We start from the raw sequence: 23203 nt of genomic DNA, 5'->3' as shown, positions 1-23203 counted from the left end.
ATATAATACCTTTATCCTAAGGGGAAAAAATTAGCTGTAACTGCTTAGAAAGTGTGAGCTGGAGTCTGGCTTGTTTGTTAGTATGGAAAATTGTGTGGTCAAAGTCCAGTATCAAACATTTTAATATGTATGGCACCAACATCCCTTGTATATACGGTATATACAAAAAACAAGGATTTGAGGGATATGGGATTTTATAGGTGCACTGTAATATAGATATTAGCAATATATATATATATATATATATATATATATATATATATATATATATATATATATAAATAAGAAAGTCATAATAATTAATACGTGCTGTATAAACATATGATTGAAATTAAACACATGGGGAGTATCCCCAAATGTTGGTTCGGTAGGAATCAACCATTGATTGATCTATCCTGGACCTGCAGTCGCAAAGCACCGTGGCCTGGCCGACGTTGGGGGGGAGGGGTATGAGGTAAAACTGCAGCTTAGCCAGTCTGCTTTACACTGTCACAGCCTTGTGGTTGTATGGCATATCTTTAAAAATTAAAATTGTCCTGGTTGGCATGGAACCTTCAAAGCAAGTATATGGCAAACTAACTAAGAATCCTTAAAGTGTATTAGAACAGTGCAAGGCCCTGCCACTGTGAAAATGGATAGAAAGAGGACACAGTGTTCGCACATATGCAGAGTGCTGAACTCCAGGATATCAATTTTGAGTTGTGAAAACTAATTTTACAGCTCTCTCTGGGTTTTGGTATTCTCGGATTGGGCTCCAGAGTTTTGAGGTTTCAAAGTGTTTTGGGAGGGAGAAAATCTCCAACCCAGTGTCCAGGTCTCGCTGAAGACCAGAAGGATGTGTGTCCAGGTTCACAATAGGTGCCCCTAAAATGAAAGACTCGGGCATAGCTCAGTGATCCTATTTGGAGACAGGTGTGTTTTAGGAGACAGAGGTGCTCTACTCAAGAGACAGCACTCCATTCTGGAGGAGGGATTCATTGTCCGTTTGAATCTGTAAGTCACAGAGGAGTGAGAGAGCTTGAGGTGTCAGGAGAACCACTATTGAGTGGCCAAAAGTGGGTCCGTACAGCTGGCAGCTGTAACTACAGGCTGAGAGAGCCAGGAAAGCCCAGAGAGCCAGGAAAGCTGTGTGAGATGGTCTGAAGGACCAGTGTAAAAGAGCAGTGGTGCTGCTGAAGAAGGAGCCAGGTGGATTGGCATTTTCTGTTATGTTTTGCAGGTGAAAATCCCTGCGTGGGCAGCTATTTGTGGATTTTACTTTTGCTTTTGTTTAATAAAAGTGGGTTGGCAAGCCTTAAAACCACAGTTTGGACCAGCATAGACTAACTACAAACACTTCTACCACTGAGCTGAATGCCCCAATATCACAGTATCTAAACTTAAGTACAAAGGCTGATAGTATTTTAGCTTACCTTTCCTTAAATGTGGAGGCTGCTCTCATTTTCTTTTTTTACACTTTCTGCTTTCATTTTAACCTGGTAATCCTGCCAATAACACACAGCCTATCCCTAGGGTTAAAACCATATTGAGCAGCATTGTCACCCGAGGATAGGGAGTGTGCTAGGATTACACAATACTGTAATACTTAGGGCTACATAACACCACCCTCTCTACTCCATAACAAGGGAGGAGATTTGTAGTATACAAAGTCCAGAGACAGAAAGCAGAAGTTATCAGCTCACAAAATTTCTGGCTGGATGAATGAAGATTTTTTTTTTTTTTGCACTTGTCAAACAGATATAATCGAACACTTTCCATAGTATATTTAACAGACCAAAATGGAGCAAATAAGAAACATTTAGGCTGAGTTCACACTATTGCAAATTGGATGTGGATTTTCTATGCATCCAATTTGCATGTCAGGAGATTGTGACTGGCTCTCTATGGAGCCGGTTCACACATCTCTGAAGCAGCTCTGGTGTGAATTACACGGGAGTTTTGTGCATCTTTAGGTCCATTTCAGGTCAGAATTCAGCCAAAAATCTGACCCGAAACGGTGAACGAGGACGCACCAGACCCCTGCTCTGAGCCACTCCATGCTTTGGTGTGAACCCAGCCTTTTTGTTAGAGTTTACATACACCTTATTATAGTTATTTTTATAAATGTTCCTACTTGAAGTGTGCCTTCAAAAAAAGTGTAAAAAAAAAATGTTGTTTCCAAAAATTGTTACCGATCACACTGAAACTGAGCTATGGACAACCTTGACATTTGTTTCTTTGCACTATTTGGGTGCATTTTGGAAGCGCTGACATAAGGCATGCATATATCTCTTGTCTTATACAAATATTTATTCTAAAGGGGTAGATAAGCATAGTGTCAGGCTGCCTGGATTTGTATGCAACAGCATGTACACATACTTGTAATTTGCACAGAGGAGATATAGCAGTGTGATCAATGTTTCAAACTCAATACTGATGACGTAGATTTAGACAATTATACCTATTATTAGTATGTACTAAGCGCAGGGCTGGTGCAAGGATTTTTGACACCCTAGGCAAAACCTTATTTCGCCCCCCCTGGCTCCACCCCTGACTCCACCCCCTTTTCCCTGCCCATGTATACCCCACCTTTTTAATGAAGCGCCCATCAAATGCAGCCTCACCAGTACCCATCAAATGCAGCCCACCAGTGCCCATCAATGCAGCCTAATCAGCGCCCATCAATGCAGCCTACCAAGAAGGGAGGGGGGGACAGTGACAATATTTCACTCACCAGGTCTGGGGCTCTGCAGACTGCTCTGTATCCATCCGACAACCTGACCCTGCCAAGTGTGTGTGAGGAGCAATTTTAAACTCTGCCTGCCTCGGTGCCTCCTCCAGGCAGGTTCCACCTGTCATCAAACCTGAAGCTCCGCCGCCAGGCACTGTAGCACTTGAGTGATGCTGCCAGTGTTGTTCAGGATGGGCCAGGAGGGAGAGTGGCCTCTACGACGGGGGGGCGGGGCCAGGGAACACAGGATTAGGAATCACGTATGGGCATAGAGGCAAATCGGCTGGTCACAGACAGCAATCACAGGTCACTGATGACTGGTCAGAGGCGCTCAAAGGCACAGCAGGGGAGGTTTGCTCATTTGGGAGTCGGGACACAGACATAGTCCTCTGTCGTGTGAACAGAGTGGCGGCTGTCTGCTGATGCTGAGTCTTAGTTGCTTGCTGCAGAGAGAGGAGAGTAGGAACACCAGCAGCCGGGCGCCCTGGGCAGCAGTGCACCCTAGGCGGCTGCCTAGTTTGCCTAGTGGTAGAACCAGCCCTGACTAAGTGTCTACACGTTGAGACATACAGCCTGATTACTACCGGGATCAATTGTCTATCTGAGCCTTGACTACACTATGACATGAGGGGGTCTTGGAGAAAGAGGCACAGAGGATGCTGTTACAAAAATGGTAAACTGACAGACCAACCCATAATTATTACATTTAAGACCCCAGGTAAGCGTTTTTTTTTTTTTGGAACATCTGTCAGGATATTAATTCTATTTTGAACCCCACAGAAGGTGCTTTGCGTCACTGGTTCAGAAAAAGAAATCTCTCCTATGGGGACATACATTAGATGTCAATAAAATTACTTATTTCAGTAAAGTGGGGGTGGGGGGGTTATTTTTTGTCCATCTTCCTCTTGGTGAGGTTTATGCCAACTATCTGTGTTTAACCAGGATAGGATGTCATGGAAAATCACCCCAACACAGATACAAAGAGCAATAACACCTGTAAGAGGTTCTAACATGTCTATACTCATGTACACATATGTATGTTGGCATCCTACAAATGTGTCTGTGTATGCAAATTTTTAAATTGCAGCTAATCACAATCACAACAAACTGATCCACAGATACCAGCTGTAAATGTATTTATCATGCAAAAGTTGAAGGTACACCCATACAGGATGCGTAGATCAATATAAGAGAATGTAGTTATATTATAAAAAAATGTAATAAAGTATACAGTAAAATTTCCCATCATCCCAAACTCGGTGTTCACTACAGAGAAATTTCTATTATGTACATTTAATTGCCATATTTTGAATTTTTCACAAATCCACAATAACCATCATGGTATAAATAGCAGAAACATGTATAGGAAGAAACACTAACACAATAGGCAGGGGCAATTAAGGTGTAGCATCTCCTGTGTACGCTAGGTAAATTTAGTTGGGCTCCTGCTCAGTGGCGGCCGGTGCTCCATTTTTTTAGGGGGGCGCAAACAAAATCTCAACCAACCCCCCCCCCCCCATGTCACTCGCCCGTGACGGGGCCGATAGATAGATAGATAGATAGATAGATAGATAGATAGATAGATAGATAGATAGATAGATAGATAGATAGATAGATAGATAGATAGATAGATAGATAGATAGATAGATAGATATGCAGTTGTACAGATAGATAGATAGATAGATATACAGTTATACACAAAGATTGATAGATAGATAGATAGATAGATAGATAGATAGATAGATAGATAGATAGATAGATAGATAGATAGATAGATAGACAGACAGACAGACAGACAGACAGACAGACAGACAGACAGACAGACAGACAGACAGACAGACAGATAGATAGATAGATAGATAGATAGATAGATAGATAGATAGATAGACAGTTAGATAGATAGATAGATAGACAGTTAGATAGATAGATATACAGATAGATAGACACTTAGATAGAGAGATATGCAGTTATACAGATAGAATAGAGAGAGAGAGAGAGAGAGAGATGAGATGAGATGATAGAATGCACAGCATGATTGTAGGACGCAGTGCTGGGAGCCCCGTGATATACACATACAGGAGATGTGTAATTAAGGCTCCAGCAGATTGTCGGGTGAAGGGCTGGACTGGAGGTTGATTCCAGGCAGGGCAGAGGTGAAGCACAGCTCCCTCCACCCTCCGATCACATACTAAGAGTATAACACGGTGGACAGACAAAGGCTGATAGTAACACATAAACTTACCTTGCTTCTCCATTCACACCAGCTGAAACAGGAAGTGACACGCCGCCTGGTGACAGCACCGCCCATGAAGGAGAATGCCCCAATCAGCATCTAGAGGCGCACTGCACAGCGCCACAGGGCAACAAAAAAAACAGCAAATGAAGCATCTTGCCTGCAATCGCGGGATTGCATTGGCATGACGCTTCCATAGTGCACCGTGTCCGGCGCCCGCCCGGAACACAGTGCACTTCTTAAAGAAACTTTTTTTTTTTTAAAGGGACATTTTTTTTTTTTTTTGACTGGCTTTGGGGGGGCGGCGCCCATGCGCCCCCTATGGACGGGCCGCGACTGCTCCTGCTATAGCCAGGGTTTATTTGTTGTTATTTTAGCTGGAGGTGCTCAAAGGGCTGTGCCTCTGTTGCCTCCCCCTGGCTTCTAGATCTTAGGAAAGTTCCGGGACTTAAGGTGGAGGAGCAGAGATGAGGTCTGAATATTTATGGGATCTCTTCTAATCCCTGGGTGAGGATGGCCCAGAAGGTGGAGAGATAGTACTAAAGTATTTTGGAGTCTGGCCTTGTGGGAGCAAAGTCTGGGATCCAGGGGCCTGGAGGTGACCCATGTGCTGGGGGGCTCTGCCTCCAGGCAGAAGGGGCCAAAGAGGAACAGTACTGAGAGAGAGAGAGAGAACAGTGGAGGAAGCCCCACACCCTTCAGTCTCAGCTAGGCTTAGCTGAGTCACCCTGGGAGCCAATGGGACCTGTCCAGCAGAAAGTCACCATATGTGCTACAGGATATTTACAGGGGACTGAGTGAACGGCCTAAAATTTTCCACACCTCAAAGCCTATAAAGGAGAAGCAGCCAGGTGCAATACCTAGCTAGCGATCTGGAAGGGACAGCTCAAAGCTACTTAACCTACTACAGCTACCCTATACCTTTGCTTAGGGATCCTAAATTGAAGCCATGTACATTGGCATTTTGAAGACAGAGTACCTGCAATCAATAGTGAAGTTGATCTTTGCCAGTCAGGCTGTACAACTTGTCCCACGGGAACACAGCCTTAGGATCTTTGCAAGATCCTCAAGTTCTACCTTACCATAGTTCTGGGCATCCCATACCACCCTTTCCCCATCCAAGTTGATTCCCCTAATAAACTAATACCAAAACAAAGCCCTTGGACTGGTTTTCTGACTACAGTGTGCCTGCTGAAAATACATGTTGTCCGGCTGTGGATGCAAAGGGGGACTCAAAAATCAAGCAGCCGCTAAGGGGGTAGCACTACAAAGGTTTAATTTTAGTTTTGTTTAACCAGTTTACACCCATTAAGAGAATTTTATAGTTGAGGAAGACATATGTAATAAAACAAAAAATAAAAAAAAATAATAAATATGTGCATGTGTGTGTGTATACATGTACAATGCTGTGAAAAAGTATTTGCCCCTTTCTGATTTTTTTTTTTTTGCATATTTGTCAAACTAATGCCCTGTACACACGATAGGATTTTCCGACAACAAAACCGTGGATTTTTTTCCGAAGGATGTTGGCTCAAACTTGCATACACACGGTCAAGCAAATGTTGTTGAAATTCCGAACGTCAAGAACGCAGTGACATACAACACGTATGACGAGCCAAGAAAAATGAAGTTCAATAGCCAGTGCGCTCTTCTGCTTGATTCCGAGCATGCGTGGACTTTTGTGCGTCGGACTTATGTACACACGCTTGGAATTTTTGTTGTCGGAATATTTGAGAACCTGCTTTCAAACATTTGTTGGCGGAAATTCCGACAACAAATGTTCTATGGAGCATACACACGGTTGGACTTTCCGACAACAAGCTCACATTTGTTGGCGGAAAATCCTATCATGTGTACAGGGCATTAAATGACTCAGATCATCAAAAAATGTTATTATTACACAAAGATAACCCGAGTAAATGCAAAATGCAGTTTTAAAATGATGGTTTCATTTATTAAGGCAAAAAAGCTGTCCAAACCTGCTTGGCTTTATGTGAAAAAGTAATTGCCCCCTAAACCTAATAACTGGTTGTGCCACCCTTGGCGGCAACAACTGCAATCAAGCGTTTGCGATAACTGGCAATGAGTCTTTCACATTCCTGTGGAGCAATTTTGGCCCACTCTTCTTTGCAGAATTGTTTGCCACATTGGAGGGTTTTCCAGCATGAACGGCCTGTGTAAGGTCATCATACAGCATCTCAATTGGATTTAACTAGGCCACTCGAAAACCTACATTTTGCTTTGTTTGAACCATTTGGAGGTGGACTTGCTGTTGTGTTTCGGATCATTGTTGTTCTGCATAACCCAAGTGCACTTGAGCTTGAGGTCACAAACTGATGGCCGGACATTCTTCTTTAGGATTTTCTGGTAGAGCTCAGAATTCATGGCTCGATCAATTATGGTAAGTCGTCCAGGTCCTGAAGCTGCAAAGCAGCCCCAGACCATCATGCTATCACCACCATGTCTGTCTCTCTTTGTAACGGAACAAATGTTTGTCTAATCAGTCCACATAATATTTCCCTCAAAGTCCTGGGGATAATAAAGATGTTTTTTTGGTAAATGTGAGATGAGCCTTTGTGTTCTTTTTGGTCAGCAGTGGTTTTGGCCTTGGAACTCTCCCATGGATGCTATTTTTGCCCAGTCTCTTTCTTATTGTTGAATCATGAACACTGATCTTACCTGAGGCAAGTTAGGTCTGCAGTTCTTTAGATGTTTTTCTGGATTCTGGATGAGTCGTCATCATGCTCTTGGAGTAATTTTTGTAGGCCGGCCACTCCTGGGATTGTCACCACTGTTCCAAGTTATCTCCATTTGTGCATAATGGCTCTCTTAATGGCTTTTAAAATTTGTTTGATGATCTAAATAATTTAAGTGTGAGAAATATGTAAAAAAAAAAAAAAAAAATCAGGAAGGGGGCAGATACTTTTTCACAGCACTGTATGTATATACAGTATATAGTATACAGTGTATATACATATATTATATATTTTTTTTTTCAGATTGCCAAATATCTTTTTATAACTTGATCTTCTTCTGCTTATTTCTGTAAATGTATTTTGCATAACTTGAACACAGTGATGTTGTGTAAATTACATGTTATACCTATTTCCTTAAAAATATTGCAATTTAAATCACTAGATATCTTAGTCTAAGTACTGTGAACAAAACAAAATTGCAAATATCAAGTAGGATATACCCAGATGATTATAAGGGATACCATGTCTTCCCTCGTCATGCTTCAGTAATGTCCTCATTTCATCTAAGATTGGTACAAAGACTGATCCTTTCATTTTTGATTTACCGTTTCATATTTGTTCACATGCAGGAAGTTATGATGGAGAAATTGTTGTCTGGAATAACAATACAGAAAATGCTTCAAGAAAACTTCATCCTGACCCTGGTAGAGCTATGAGGTCAAAATCAGGTAAATATTTAATAAATATAAACAAACGTATCTATACCATAACTGAAATAACATTTAAAAATGATTGAACATCCCAGTATGTGTTCAAGGAGTATGTTTATAAAATGATATATACATGATATCGTCCCCAAGGACTATAGATTTCTTGAGAAAAAATGACCACGGGAATGAAAACAAGATCATCCTTGGAGAGACTGTAGGTGTTGGTTTCAAACGGTCAGCAACAATTCTTATATTCCCAGCATCAGTTAAACACACACAGCGCTTCCAGCATAAAAAAAAAACTATGCAATGTTTCTGCAGGAATAAAACATCAAAATAAACCCTAGCCTGTCCAGCACTAACTAAGCAATTCAAGTCCCTTTGTAATAGAAATTTGGACTTCATGTCAAAAGCTCTTTACATTTACAATACTGCCAACTCACATTGTCTCTCTTTGCAGGTTTCTTCAATAAGTACTACGAGTACTGTGTTGGCCGTTGCTTTCTCTATAAAAGCCAACCACAGCAGTGGCATAATCAATAACACATAAATACATCTTCTATAACAGCAACAGCATAAAATATCCCTTAGGCCCTTTCACAGGAGCATTCTGATCAGGTCTGCCTCTCAGTTTTTTTGAGGCAGACCTGATCGGAAGGTTCATGAAGCCCTATGGACAGGCAGAAATAAATGCACTTGTATCAGTTTACACCCCGTTACCTACAGGTCCGACCATGTCTGGTAAAAAGAAAACGAAAAAGGACTGTGCATCAGAGGTAGCCTGATGTAAAGGGACAGAGGAGTCAGTTTACACCCCTCTGCCCCTGTGTGCCTGTGTCTGCTCTGCATGCACAGAAAGAGCAAGGCTGTGACATTCGTCCCGCTCTGCTCTGATCAGCAGGAAATAATCCATATACCGTATATACTCGAGTATAAGTCGTTCCGAGTATAAGTCAAGACCCTAATTTACCACAAAAAAATGGGAAAAACTTATTGACCCGAGTATAAGACGAGGGTGAGAAATGCACAGCTACTGTAAGTGGAAAAAGAGGGTCAACAATGCCCATCTGCAGCTGTATACCTCCCTGTGTCCTGTGCATATGTGCCATGTGTCCTGTGCATATGTGTCATGTGTCCTGTGCATATGTGTCATGTGTCATGTGTCCTGTGCATATGTGTCATGTGTATATGTACCTGTGTCATGTACCTGTGTCCTGTGTATCTGTCATGTGTATATGTACCTGTGTGCATGTGTCTGTGTGTCTGTGTGTGTGTGTGCATCCTACCTGTGTCCTGTGCATCCTCCGTGCGCCGCTCTGCACCGATCACCGTGTAGTATTCGGCGGCCATTAACTGTTCAAAAGCCGCGCCGCCTCCTCGTCCAAAAAACTAAATTTCCCAGCAGTCAGCGTTCAGCCAATCACAGACATTCTCTCATCCTCATACCACGGACGAGGATGAGAGAATGTCCGTGATAGGCTGTACACTGACTGCCTATCACAGACAAGGAGGCGCGGCTTTTGAACTGTGAGAGCCGCTGCCGAGTAGATTGTATCACACGCTGGCCGCCGTCTGCCTGCATGACACGCTGATCATGTAGGCAGACGGCGGCGACTCGTGTATAAGTCGAAGGGGGCACTTTCAGCCCCAAAAAAGGGGCTGAAAAATTCGACTTATACACGAGTATATACGGTAAGTTAAAGTGTTTCCCTAGGTAATATCAATTAGTCATCAAACTATCAATAAGTACATAAAAAACATAAATCTATAAATAATGCAACTTCATATTAGAGAAAATGTTTTCATATACTTACCTGAATTTTCCTTTCCTGGATTATCCTCATGGCAGCATACTGCGGGTAAACTCTGCCCTCTTGACTACCCAGGAGCATCTTCTAACTGAAAATAAAACCCCACCAGTGTTCCATATCAAGCGTGACAGGACACCGTGGAGGGAACTATGCTGCCATGAGGATAAACCAGGAAAGGAAAATTACAGTAAGTATATATAAAACCAATTTTCCACATTCCTGGTTCGCCTCATTGCAGCATACTACAGGACCTCACTAGCTAACATATTGGGTTGGAAAAGGAACAATACACCAAGGTGTTGATTTACTTAAACTGGAGAGTTAAAAATCTCATTAAGCTGTGCATGGTAGCCAATCAGCTTCTAACTTCAGCTTGTTCAAATAAACTTTGACAATGGAAGCTGAATGGTTTCGCTGCAGAGCTGCACCAGATTTTGCACTCATCTGTTTTAGTAAATCACCCCCCAAACCAGTGGCGGCTGGTGCTCAAAATTTTTGGGGGGGGCGCAAACAAACTGAAAAAATTTTGAAAAAAACCCATCAATTGCAGCCACTGTGCCATCAAACACAGCCACTGTGCCCATCAAACGCAGCCACTGTGCCATTAAATGCAGCCACTATGCTCATCAAGTGCAGCCACTGTGCCATCAAATGCAGCCATTGTGCCCATCAAAACAGCCACTGTGCCCATCAAACGCAGCCACTGTGCCCATCAAACGCAGCCACTGTGCCATCAATGGCAGCCACTGTGCCGTCAAACGCAGCCACTGTGCCATCAAACGCAGCTACTGTGCCAAACGCTGCCACTGTGCCCATCAAACGCTGCCACTGTACCATCAAATGCAGCCACTGCACCATCAAACGCAGCTACTGTGCCAAACGCTGCCACTGTGCCCATCATATGCTGCCAGTGTGCCCATCAAATGCTGCCAGTGTGCCCAACTGCCCATCATATGCTGCCAGTGTGCCCATCAAAAGCTACCAGTATGCCCATTAAATGCTGCCAGTGTGCCTATTAAATGGTGCCAGTGTACCCCCCACCCGCTCATCATCTGCCCGGCACTTACCCTGTGTCTGTGGGGCAGCGGATGACGGGTCCTTCATGCGTCTCCTGCCTCCTGATAGGTGTCCAATAGTGGTGCCTGTCGTTTCAGCCAATCAGGTGGCAGGTAACAGACCTGATCACCTGATTGGCAGAGAAGCGGTTCAGTGTTAGGAAAGTGAACAGTCATTCGCTTTCCTAACACATCTGAGTGGACTGCGAGCACCAAGCATGGCGCTCGCAGTTCACCTATTTTGCAGCCTTACTTACCAGCTCCGCTCGGGCCGTGCATTCCACGGAGCTTCTGACGTCACTTCTGGTTTCCCTCTGCCACATGGAAACTGGAAGTAACATCTCATCTCGAAGAACAAAGCACCTGCCCATAGTGATAATATGGGCGGAAGTTGTTTGGCGCGATGGAATGCGCCACAAAGCAGGTAAAAATCCTGCAAATGAAGCGCCTCGTCTGCAATCTCACAATTGCATTGACGTGGCGCTTCCCATAGTGCACTGTGTCCGGCACCCAAACACAGTGCCCTTAAAGGAAATTTTTTTCTATTTTTAATTTTTTTAAAGGGCCTTTTATTTATTTATTTATTTAATGCGGGGGGGGCAGTGCCCGTGCGCCCTCTATGGACAGGCCGCCATTGTCCCAAACACTGGTGGGGAGTACTTCCTCTATTTTATTATTATTTCATTAGAAATTGTGGGGGGGTCAAAGGGGCCAAGTGGACCCGTAGTATGCTGCCATGAGGTGAGCCAGGAAAACATAAATAATCACATTTATATAGTGCAGTTCATTAAACCAAATTATTGTAAGTCCATACACTATCAGTGTTCATTTACTATAAACAAATAAGTAGGAAAAGCGCCTAATTCCTCTTACGCAAGCGCTTGTGGATTGGGTGAAAAAACAAATTAAAATAATCCTTATTACAGGTCTCCTATAGCCTAGATAAGGCTCAAGCTGCTACCATAAACCTAAAATAGGTCACACAAAGAGGTAAAAATATATACAAATATTGGCAGCGCTATGTATCCATAGTCTATTGCAGTAAATTATTTGTGAAAATCATCCAAGGTAAGATCAGGTCCTGCTTGCGTGATGATAAGCCGTCACCAACACCACCACTCCTGACAAAGCAGGGGGGCACTCACGTCCCCCTTAGTATTAAACTCTTACCGGATCAAAGATATATATAGGCAGAAATTATATATGTCTTTATGACGAATCTCCCAATTTGAACTGCATTAGAAGGGTGGGAATCACTATGGCAGGCTCATTTCAAACCGCATGGAAAAGAAAAAGATATTCTCCTAAGTGTAAACCAGTAAAAAAATGTATTAATTGAAATCCACAATACACCCCCTTTAGGAATTACACTTACAGAGAATCACATATAAGCATGCATAATATCAACAACAAGCTCCGTTTGCAGACCACAGCATGGATAGCACGGCATCTCCTACAGTCAGATGTCTTTTTCCAGCTGTAGCAGATCGGAGCCGGTGTACTAACAATCCATTGTTAGTACAGCGATCTCCCCTGCTGTTCTATTTAGTTCTGACAGGGGGACGCTGATTGGGAGCTAGTCGTCAGACCTTTTTTGGTCATGAGCCTTTGGTCAGCACAGACCGGCTGCAGTACACATGGGCCGAATGTCGACCAGTTTCTATTGAACCACCCAATTCCGCCTGACATTCAGCCTGTGTTTACAGGGCTTAAAGGGATTGTAAAGTCTCAAGGTTTTTCACCTTAATGCATTCTATGCATTAAGGTGAAAAACCTTCTGTGCTGCAGCTGTCCCCAGAGCCCCCCCTTTTTCTCACCTGAACCTGTTTCTGTCTTGATAGCAATCAAATCCAGTCACATGGGAGTGGGCTCGAGACCTGCTGTCTGTGTCAATGGACGCAGCAGCGGGACTCGTGAGTACGCCCGCGCGGGTGTTCCCATGGAAAGCGGCTCTCCGTGGGGGCACCCGATGTAGAGGAGGGGCCAGGAGCGCCACCTGGGCACCCTTGCACAGAGCAGGTAAGTATAACATGTTTGTTATTTAAAAAGAAAAAAAAAAATCTTTACCTTTATAAAAACCTTTATATTCACTTTAAGTTGACACCGTGTACTCATACATACTAAAGTATTACTAAAGGCAAGACTTTTTTTTTTTTAATTGCTGCCTTTGTCCCTATTAGGGAGATTAAATTTCTCTAATTATCTTCATCACCAGTGTCAAGGGCAATGAAAGTCAGTGTAACCTTGGTTCACACCTATGTGTTTTTTAGTGCATTTTGCACTTTGCAGAAACGCACTGCAGTCCATTTAACATGGTTTCGTATGGTACAAGTTCACATCTATGTGTTTTGCGGCTGGTGCGTTTTTGGAAAGGGTCAGGGACTTTTTTCCAGCGATTTGCGAGTAATAAACTTCAATGGAACCACACCAGAAATGCAAGTTTTGATGTGTTTTGCGTTTTTTATTTTAACACTGTATATAGCTGGTTGCTAAGCAGGGGGCTGGGAAGCCGGCCGCCATGTCCTCAACAACTGATGAGTCATCAGCTGTCAACTGAATGTAAAAAAAAAAAATTGTCTGCAAAAAAAAGGGCGTACCAGACCCTTATCTGAGCATGCTGCCCGGCAGGTCAGGAAAGGGAGGGGAGGAGCGAGCACCCCCCCTCCTGAACCATACCAGGCTGCATGCCCTCAACATAGAGGGGCAGGTGCTTTGGGGGGTCTCTGCCCCCCAAAGCATCTTGCTCCCATTTGATGGGGACAAGGGCCTCTTCCCGACATCCCTGGCCGGTGGTTTGTCAGGGTCTGCGTGCGGGGGGCTTATTGGAATCTGAAAGCCCACTTTAGGAAGGGGGCCCCCAGATCCCAGCCCCCCTATGTGAATGAGTATTGGGTACATCATACCCCTACCCATTCACCTCAAAAAGCAGTGAAATGTAAAAAAAAAAACAACAAACAGTTTTTGACAAGTCCTTTATTAATAAAATAGCTCTGAGCTGTCTTTTTCCTGTACGTCTTCTCCCACTGCTGTCTTCTCTCACCGCTGTCTCTCCAGCCACCATCTCTCCAGGTGCTGTCTTCTGCTGTCTTATTCCTCGCCGCTGGTTTACCGAAAAAAAAAAAAAAAAATACGCTCTTCTTCTGTGGCTGTCTTCCTCCTTTGTGTTGTCATCCGCTGTGTGGGATCTCTTATATAGGCATGGTTCCCTGCTGATGACTCATCAGTTGTTAAGGATGCGGCATCCGGTTTCCCGGCCCCCTCCTTAGCAACCAGCTATATACAGTGTGTTTTCAGTGCGTGAATGCATGAAAACTGCATGCAAAAAACACACGCAGGTTTAATAATGCTAAATTCGCTGCAAAACGTGCCTGAAAAACGCATCAAGTGCAGCTGCATAGATGTGAACCTAGACTAAATCAAAATCGTTATTTGCCACCACAACAGTAATAGATAGGACATGGGGACACTTGTTCCATTGACAACTGTCTAATAAGGTATTTCTCTCACATTGGAAAGATAGGTGTTTACAGGACAGGAAGAAAAGGAAAAACTCCATAATGAGACACAGATGTCCAAAACTGAAAAAATAAAATAAAAAATGTTGTCTTTAGTTAATGTTTCAAAACTGGCATATTTTTAATAGATTGGCTTCATAATGTACCAACAATATTATTAGACTGTTCAAATTGTTATATCTGTCCTTCTAAATTGCTGGCCTGATAAACTAATGTGGATAATATAGTAATTGTCTGCACAGGGGACCAAACAGAAAATCTATGTGTAGCCTACTGCAACCATTAAAGAAGGTGGAGTAATTTACAATCTTAAACCAATCCACAAAAACATAAAACATCTGTTTATAAATGTTTTCACACAAGAATCACACAACTTTCACCCAGGATTTACACCTTTTTTAAACTGAATCCAATTAAAAAACTGTGTGCATACATTTATAAATAGACCCTATAGATAGAATACTATCAGTGGAAAATGCCAAAGTTGACAGATTCACAATCTGGGCTGGCTAATGCTGATGCATTGACACATCCTGCAAGAATATTAAACACCCGGCCTAATTAATCAATAGTGTGAAAAATAACTGTCTCTGCTGTCTAAGATGAATCTGTCATAATGAAATATGCACTGCAAATGTAAGTAGGTTGATTCATGTGGGGCAATACAGGAAGTCCACGGTGCAGACACATTGGCAAATAGGGATTTCTAGTTCATTTTGGACAGTCTGTAAAAAATCTGCATGTTCATTTTTCTTTTTGGACTACTCTGTGTTAGTACAGTTATAACTAAGTTTTAATGCATGGTGATATACACTCACCGGTCACTTTATAAGGTACACCTGTTCAATTGCTTGGTAACACAAATCAGCCAATTACATGGCAGCAACTCAAAGCAGTTAGGCATCTAAACTTTGTGAAGATGACTTGCTGAAGTTCAAACCGAGCATCAGAATGGGGAAGAAGGGGATTTAAGTGACTTGGTTGTTGGTGCCAGACGGGCTTGTCTGAGTATTTCAAAAACTGCTGATCTACTGGGATTCTCACACACAACCATCTCTAGAGTTTATAAAGAAAGGTCAGAAAAAAAGAAAATATCCAGTGAGCCGCAGTTGTGTGGAGGAAAATGCCTTGTTGATGTCAGCGGTCAGAGGAAAATGAGCAGACTGGTTTGAGATGATAGAAAGGCAACAGTAACTCAAATAACCACTCTTTACAACGAATGTATGCAGAATACTACCTTTGAATGCACAACACATCGAACCTTGAAGCAGATGGCCTACAGCAGCAGAAGACCACACCGAATGCCACTCCTGTCAGCTAAGAACAGGAAACTGAGGCTACAATTTGCACAGGCTCACCAGAACTGGACAGTAGAAGATTGGAAAAACATTGCCTGGTCTTATAAATCTCGATTTCAACACCTTGTTGAATCTATGGCACAAAGAATTAAGGCAGTTCTGAAGGCAAAAGGGGACCCAACCCAGTACTAACAAGGTGTACCTAATAAAATGGCCGATGAGTGTATATGGCTATATATGTGCGTCGCTATCCATTTTACATGGTAGCCCAATGCACATATACAGTGAGAGAGAGCGCACCTGCACTAAACCACAGCACACAGATCTGAATGCTCTGTGCATTCCGAAAACATTACAATACATGTATGAGTGCGAATAGGCCATTTAAGTTTTCTGTATTACCTACAATACCCCATTTTGCACTAGGCATCATTGCACTCCACTCTTCTTTAAAATGTATAAAAGTCAACTTTTTTTTGTTTGTTTGACCTTTTTTTGTTATCTATTTAGTCCACCCTAGCCACATTCTTGCCTAGGCAAGAATGACATCTCCTTCTCTAAAGCCTCCTGGTCCTGGGATACGCACATCACAAATCCCAGGAAGCTGTAGAAATGGGGACACATAATGACCAGTGGGTAGAACTGGAATAGGCAGCTGGCCTTTCAGACCCATCAGAGAAGGAGATGGTGGTGCAGGACCCCTTAGAGAGTAAAAAGGGGTTTCTAAAAGAAAAAAAGGTCAGGAGTGAAGTTTCTCTTTAAGTGTCTGTTTCTGAGTGCCTTTGAATGAGCATGTGTGTAACATACATTTACTGTAGTTATACATTGTATAAATGCAACTCACAATTCAAGTCAAAGGTGGATTATGTTGTTCTGATTTCAGTCAGGCACTGAGCTACTCCCTGGTACGTAGTCTGCTTCCTACTTCCACAACCTAATTGAATAAAGGAGCTGATCAAGTACATTATAATTAATATAACAGTACTTCAACCTTAATTACAATGATGCCATAGAAAAAAAATCATTTGCATAGTTCGTCCATATGCAATGTATAGGTTTCTAGAATTAAGTTGATGTAATTAACAATCTCAGAGGCACAGATTATAATGGATGAGATACTTGTATTTTGCTAAAGAATGAAAGATGTAACAATTTTATGACACCAAAACTCATTATGTTATTAAGAAAATAAAATACCTGCTTAAATAATTGACTTCTACCAAGTACATTTTATTAGGTTAACTATAATTTAATATGTTCACTGCCTCAGTTCCCTGCAATTACATCCAGCAGATTGTGTCTATGGAAATATATTTCCTTGCTGTTCCAAAGCATTGTGGGTAATTGCTTGCATACAAACACAGCAGTGAATGATCACCTTACAGAGTCACCTTATGCACAGCTCTTCCATTACCATTGATTTTAACAGCACTGGGTTGAAATAACCATTCAGATACCAACTACGAATAAATTCTTATCGCTAGGGAATTCTAAGAATGTGCCTGCGAGTCATAACATTCTATTACGCTGGATCCCCAGCTTCTATCTTAGATGGTCCATTTACGTCTGTGATGAATAAAGTGAATCTGTGAGGGCATTAATATTGGAGAGGCCATTGCTGACTCATTCTTAAAGGTTCAGGCTCTGAGGTTATCATCCTGATCCTGGTAGAGAAGAGTAACTAGTCTGCAATCTGCTGATATTATATTATATTATACTGTAATTGTGTCCCTTGGAACCCTTAAAAGTCTATTTTCATATCCTTCAGCCTCCCCCCACCCTTACACCATTTCATAGAGCAGGCTTCTCTTCTACCCTCTGGTTAGTGAGTGAATACGGCAGTCAGCAATTTTTCGTTATGATAGTGTGCCACAGGGCATGACTATATTGGTGCCTTAAGGCCATGCACCCTGGTGTCATTGTGATGCAAGGCACCCACGAGAATATGAACTCTGGTTTCAGTATCATGCAGGGAACCTAATAAATCATGCACCTTGGTGTCATTTGTCATTTATCGCACCAATGAAACATTAAACACTGCTGTCATTATGATGCAAAGCACCCATGAGATCTCTGTTGTCGTTATGGTTGCAAGGCACCCAGAAGGCCATGCACTCGGGTGTCATTATGATGCAGTGCCCCTTAAGACCCTGCACCCTTGGTGTTATTATAATTTTGAGTCCACATCAGGCTATACACTGTGGTGGTAATATGACACAGGGCACCCAGAAGGCCATGCACTCTGGTGTCATGGTGTCATTATAGTTTAGGTCATCCATGAGACAGTGCATAATAGTGGTATTATGATGCAGAGCATCCAAAGGTCCTTGCACTCTGGTGTTATTATAATTAACAGCACTAATGAGACTATACACCCTGGTGCTATTAAGATGCAGGGCACCCAGAAGGTCATGCACCCTGGTGTTATTATGATGCAGGGCACCTATTGAACTATGCACTATTTGATTTGATTTGATATGGGATTTGTATTGCGCCGAATGCGCTCCGTTAGGGTATTATATGGGGTATTATGATGCAGAGAGCCCAGAAGGTCATGCACCCAGGTGACATTATAAGGCAGGGCACCCATTAGACCATGCATCTTGGTGGTATTATGATGCAGGGCACTCAGAAGGTTCTGAATCCTGGTGTTGTTATGATGTAGTGCGCCCACAAGGCCAAGCATTGTGCAATAATTTTATAGTAGGCAATCACCTTTTCCTAATGGCCAGACATCAGTGAGGGTGGGCAGGAGATCTCTACTCTGGAAAAGAGCACCATTTAAATTTAGCAACTGCTGCTTGGGACCCCTCATTAGTATGTATTTATTAACCTAGTTCCTATTTGCCATAATAATAGATACTTTTATTATACAATTCTGATCCATTCCACAAATACTGTTAGTCATAGACAATAAATATAATTCTTAAGAAACATGACATTAATCATATGCAATTATTATGTAAAGTAATCCTCTCCAAGGACTTACATAGGACTCAGTTTGAGGTAAATCCAGTGGATTTTGTTGTTTTTAGCACTGTTACAATGATTTCTAGCTAACATTAGCAACTCTTTAACTAGTTTCACTTCTTTGATGACTTTTCATTGGAAATTGCTTTTTACTATAAACAATTCATAGCACACACTACACATATATATCTCCTTGCCCCTGGAAGGGTGGAATTAACTCACTTTTGGGCCTTTGACGCATTTCCCTTCCCTTTTTTATTTTGTCCATTGATTGACTCAGGCAGTCAGTCAGTCTCTCTGTTCCTATTTTCCAGGCAATCGAGGTGTAGTGCTAGCCACTTTCCACTATAGTCAGTGTTCACGATTCCAGGTATCAGCTGATATTTTATAAAGCTGAGTAGGATACATTGTTTTTGCAAGAAGTTCAGAAGAGGAAGGCTCAGCCATGGTGCTAGGTAGTAACTTTTGGACATACCCATGTCTGCTCTTGACCACATAGCAGCGTATGATCCCACGTGATCGTTCCTATTCTGGACTTCTGCACTCTGCCAGCTGACACATTGAGAAAGCCTGAATCTCATTAGCACATCTCATTACTAACTATCTTGTGTACATGCATGTTTTTTGACAATAGGAGTATACAAATGTGTATGGGAAAACCTATGGCTGCTAAGCTCAAGTGCAGTAAATGAAAATTAGGATTCATTTGACAAAAAAATGAGGCAAGTGGACAGATCTCTCACAGAAGAAAAAAGTAAACTAAGGAACATAATCATGCTCATGGAAAATGTGTGGTATTTATATTAATGTAATCATTGAAAGGTGGTATAACCCTTTAAAATGTATACATGTAATCAGTGGTGCGTATTGCTAAGTCTATAAGCAGTAAGGGAGTGTCTTGCTTGATTTTGCAGTATAAAGCATAAATAAACCTTGACAACGTTCATTTATACTAAAAATGGTTTTCATTTCAGACTCTCAGCTACCCAGTGCTGGTAAGAGAAGTCTCTCCTCGTCATCCTCTGGAAGATATACACGCTTGCTGAGCGGCTTCTGCAACACAGACTCTGACAGCAATAACACTGTAACAAGATTGTTTTTCCTCGGGGTTAGAAAACATATCTCAGCAACAGGTGAAAGCTTTCCGCAGATTATATTCTAACACATTCCTATCACTGCGCAGATTGGCTACAGCCAGTTTTTTTCCTGCTGGCAGCCATATTATTTTTCTTAACAATTTCAGCCTGTTACTTCTTAAGGCACATCAGTTAGGTGTGAGGCATGAGAATGAGAGATGATGTCATTAATGAATTAAAGCGGATGGAAACCTTAAAGCTAAACTCTGGGAATGCTATTTATTGCATACATACACAGGGCCAGCTTGGCACAATATAGATATACATATGTGATAATTAATTAGCATCTGAGGAAGCTGTAAATGTTTGCAATTGCCGGAGCTACTACGCTACTACAGTTATAGCAGCAGTCTTCTGGGCGCCGTGCCAAGCAGCTGCCCTTCTGCATAGTAAACACGGGGGGGGGGGGGGGGGGTAAGCTTGGCACAGCTGCTTTTAAGAGAACGCCTTGCATTTTTCTCAATGAATACACAGAGATCTCTAATTGGAATAGGTGGAGCTTGTGATAGCACACTTCTCTTCCCCACCTCGTCCAAGCAGGAAATTATTTGCTTTTAGAAAAATGCAAGGTGTTCTCTAAATGGCAGCCGTGCCAAGCGTGTGACTCCTTGTGGTTATTATACAGAAGGGCAGCCACTTGGCATTGCACCCAGAAGATCATGAACATCACTTTAGTAGCTCAGGCTACTACAATGATTTACAGCTTCCACAAAGGCTGATCAGGTATTACATATGCTTACTTACATTGTGGAAAACTGGCCCAATGTATGTATAAAAATATATCATGATTGACTTTTAGTGTGCCAAAGTAGACTGTGGTTGTGTAACTTAAATGTTAAAAAAGCCACTTGTAGTCTCCTTCAGAAGCTTGTGCAAAGCAGGAGCACATTCGGGGGACAGGGACAAGGCATTGTCACCCTTCAACGGGAAGTGCCTGAACATGGACCTTCTTGGCAGGATAAACAGGTTTTATTTTCATGAAACTTGTAGATTTAAAAAACACTGAAAATGCCTTTTGAAATTACATTAGCAGGTTAAAGAAAAAGTATCTAAGTATTTATGACCAAATATATTTTTTAGGTTTCGGATAGAGTAGGAAAGGATTAAAAATAAAAATGCCTGTCAAGTTTTAAATGCTGACTGTGTTCCCTCTAGGTTGATTGTGGTCTCTATCTGTCCTTTATCTGACCGTTATCAGAAAGAATGAAAGTGAAGGGGAATCCAAATATTTTGATACAGAGAGCTTTTCAATTAACAACTGGATTTTCTCTTACTTCTTGTTGTGTCTTCATGACAAATGAGGGGAAATCTCCCCAGTGGGACACAGACAACAAAAATTAAACTGACAGGGATTTTACCAATCCCTATTCTACCCAAAAATAATAAAAACAAGTTTAGCTATACACACACTTTAAAGCATATGTGAGATTTTAGTGACTGGATTGATATAAATTTTAATAAGGTGTGTTTCTAATTCTAATTTGCATTTGTTTAATAACCAAAACTTATCTTTACTAAGAAAAAAGCAAAACCTCCACAGCCTTGTATTGGCTTATTTAAGAATGCATTGACAAATCATAATAGAAAAGGCCATGACCCATAGCAACCTATCAGAATACTCTTTGCTTCACTGAAATACCCCTTTTGTGTTAATCAGTAAAGAGTTCTGACTAGGGATGGGCGAACGGTTTGACCCGAACATAAGTTCGGGCCGAACTTTCGTTGTTCAGACGTTCGGAGAACAGCCGAACAAACGGGACGTTTGACCGTTTGTTCGCCCCCCCCCCCAACCGTCCAGAATGCATTGTGGCGTGGAACAGTGCATTGCAAGCCCTGATTGGCTGAGGCAGTGAAAGCTTCAGCCAATCAGGGCACAGAGCATGGTCAGAGTCATGATTGGACACTGTCATCATGACTTTATCCAATCATGGTTCATTCCCGCCCCACAGTATAAAAGTATTCTTTCAATGGCAGCCATTTTCAGTGTGATTTTGGTGTGGAGATAGATAGAACAGGGCTCTGTTCAGTGCTATTAGTTAGTGTGCTATACTGTGCTATTTTGCTTCAATTGTCAGTGTAGAATATTAGTTTAGTGTCAGTCTAGGGATAGTGTGAGTGTAGTGAGGAGGACCATCATTCAGTTTTTCATAGTGTGCAGCTAGAGTAGGGACAGCTCAGATAGTTCCAGTGTAGTGTAGTGAGACCGTGTCAGTAATCTTGACATTAGTATATAACTAGAGTAGGGACAGTTCAGATAGCTTCAGTGTAGTGACAGTTGAACACCGTATATTTGATTACGTTACTGCCAGTTTAACGCCATATCGTATTGCGTGCATTACTGACAGTTTAACGCCATATAGTTTTGCGTGCATTACTGCCAGTTTAATGCCATATAGTTTTGCATGTGTTACTGCCAGTTTAACGCCATATAGTTCTGGGTGCGTTACTACAAGTTTAACGCCATATAGTTTTGTGCGTTACTGCCAGTTTAACGCCATATCGTTTTGCGTGCGTTACTGCCAGTTTAACGCCATATAGTTCTGTGCAGTGTGAGTACTCAAATTTAAGGGCACCAAACATTTCTTTACATTGATTAAAGTGCATCTACGTACAGATTTTAACTTCTCCTTTAAATTTGCTTATAAGCACTGCCCCCTCCCTTCCAATAATGTCTGGGAGAACAACAAGGAGAGGCAGACGTTCCCTCGGCACTGTAAGAGTGCCAGCAACAAATGTGTCCACAGGTGGACGTGGTGGTCAGTCCTCAGGCAGGGCATCACTTCCTCTTTTTACTGAGTTTGCCCGTGCTATCCAGCCACAGCATGCAGAGGAGGTGTGGACTGGCTTACTAAACCTTCCTCATCCTCGTCATCCTCTGTCACACAAGCAGAGACAAGTGTACAATCCCCTGCAGTTGCCAGAGTGGATAAACCTGCCTCCTTGTCCACATCTATTCCTGCCATAGCCCTAACATCAGCCATTGGAGGAGTCAGCTGAGTTATTTGACCACAGCGTCAGCCACTTGCTCCTTGATGATGCCCAGCCATTACTGGATTCAGATGTTGGTTC

The 23203-nt window shown here is 42.2% G+C and overlaps 1 protein-coding gene across 4 annotated transcripts in view; it reads left to right on the top strand.

Moving 5' to 3' along the window:
• WDR49 (WD repeat domain 49) overlaps nt 1–23203 on the top strand; it is a 204440-nt gene that overhangs the window by 111793 nt on the left and 69444 nt on the right. For all 4 annotated transcript variants that reach the window (XM_073626146.1, XM_073626143.1, XM_073626145.1 and 1 more), the window contains 2 exons: nt 8269–8367; nt 19973–20131. In XM_073626146.1, the coding sequence (XP_073482247.1) occupies nt 8269–8367; nt 19973–20131 (258 nt within the window). The remainder of the gene's footprint in view (nt 1–8268; nt 8368–19972; nt 20132–23203) is intronic.

This window comes from Aquarana catesbeiana, linkage group LG04 (assembly GCF_042186555.1).
Source record: "Aquarana catesbeiana isolate 2022-GZ linkage group LG04, ASM4218655v1, whole genome shotgun sequence".
Classification (NCBI taxonomy): Eukaryota; Metazoa; Chordata; class Amphibia; order Anura; family Ranidae; genus Aquarana; species Aquarana catesbeiana.
This window is presented reverse-complemented; position numbering and strand designations above follow the sequence as displayed.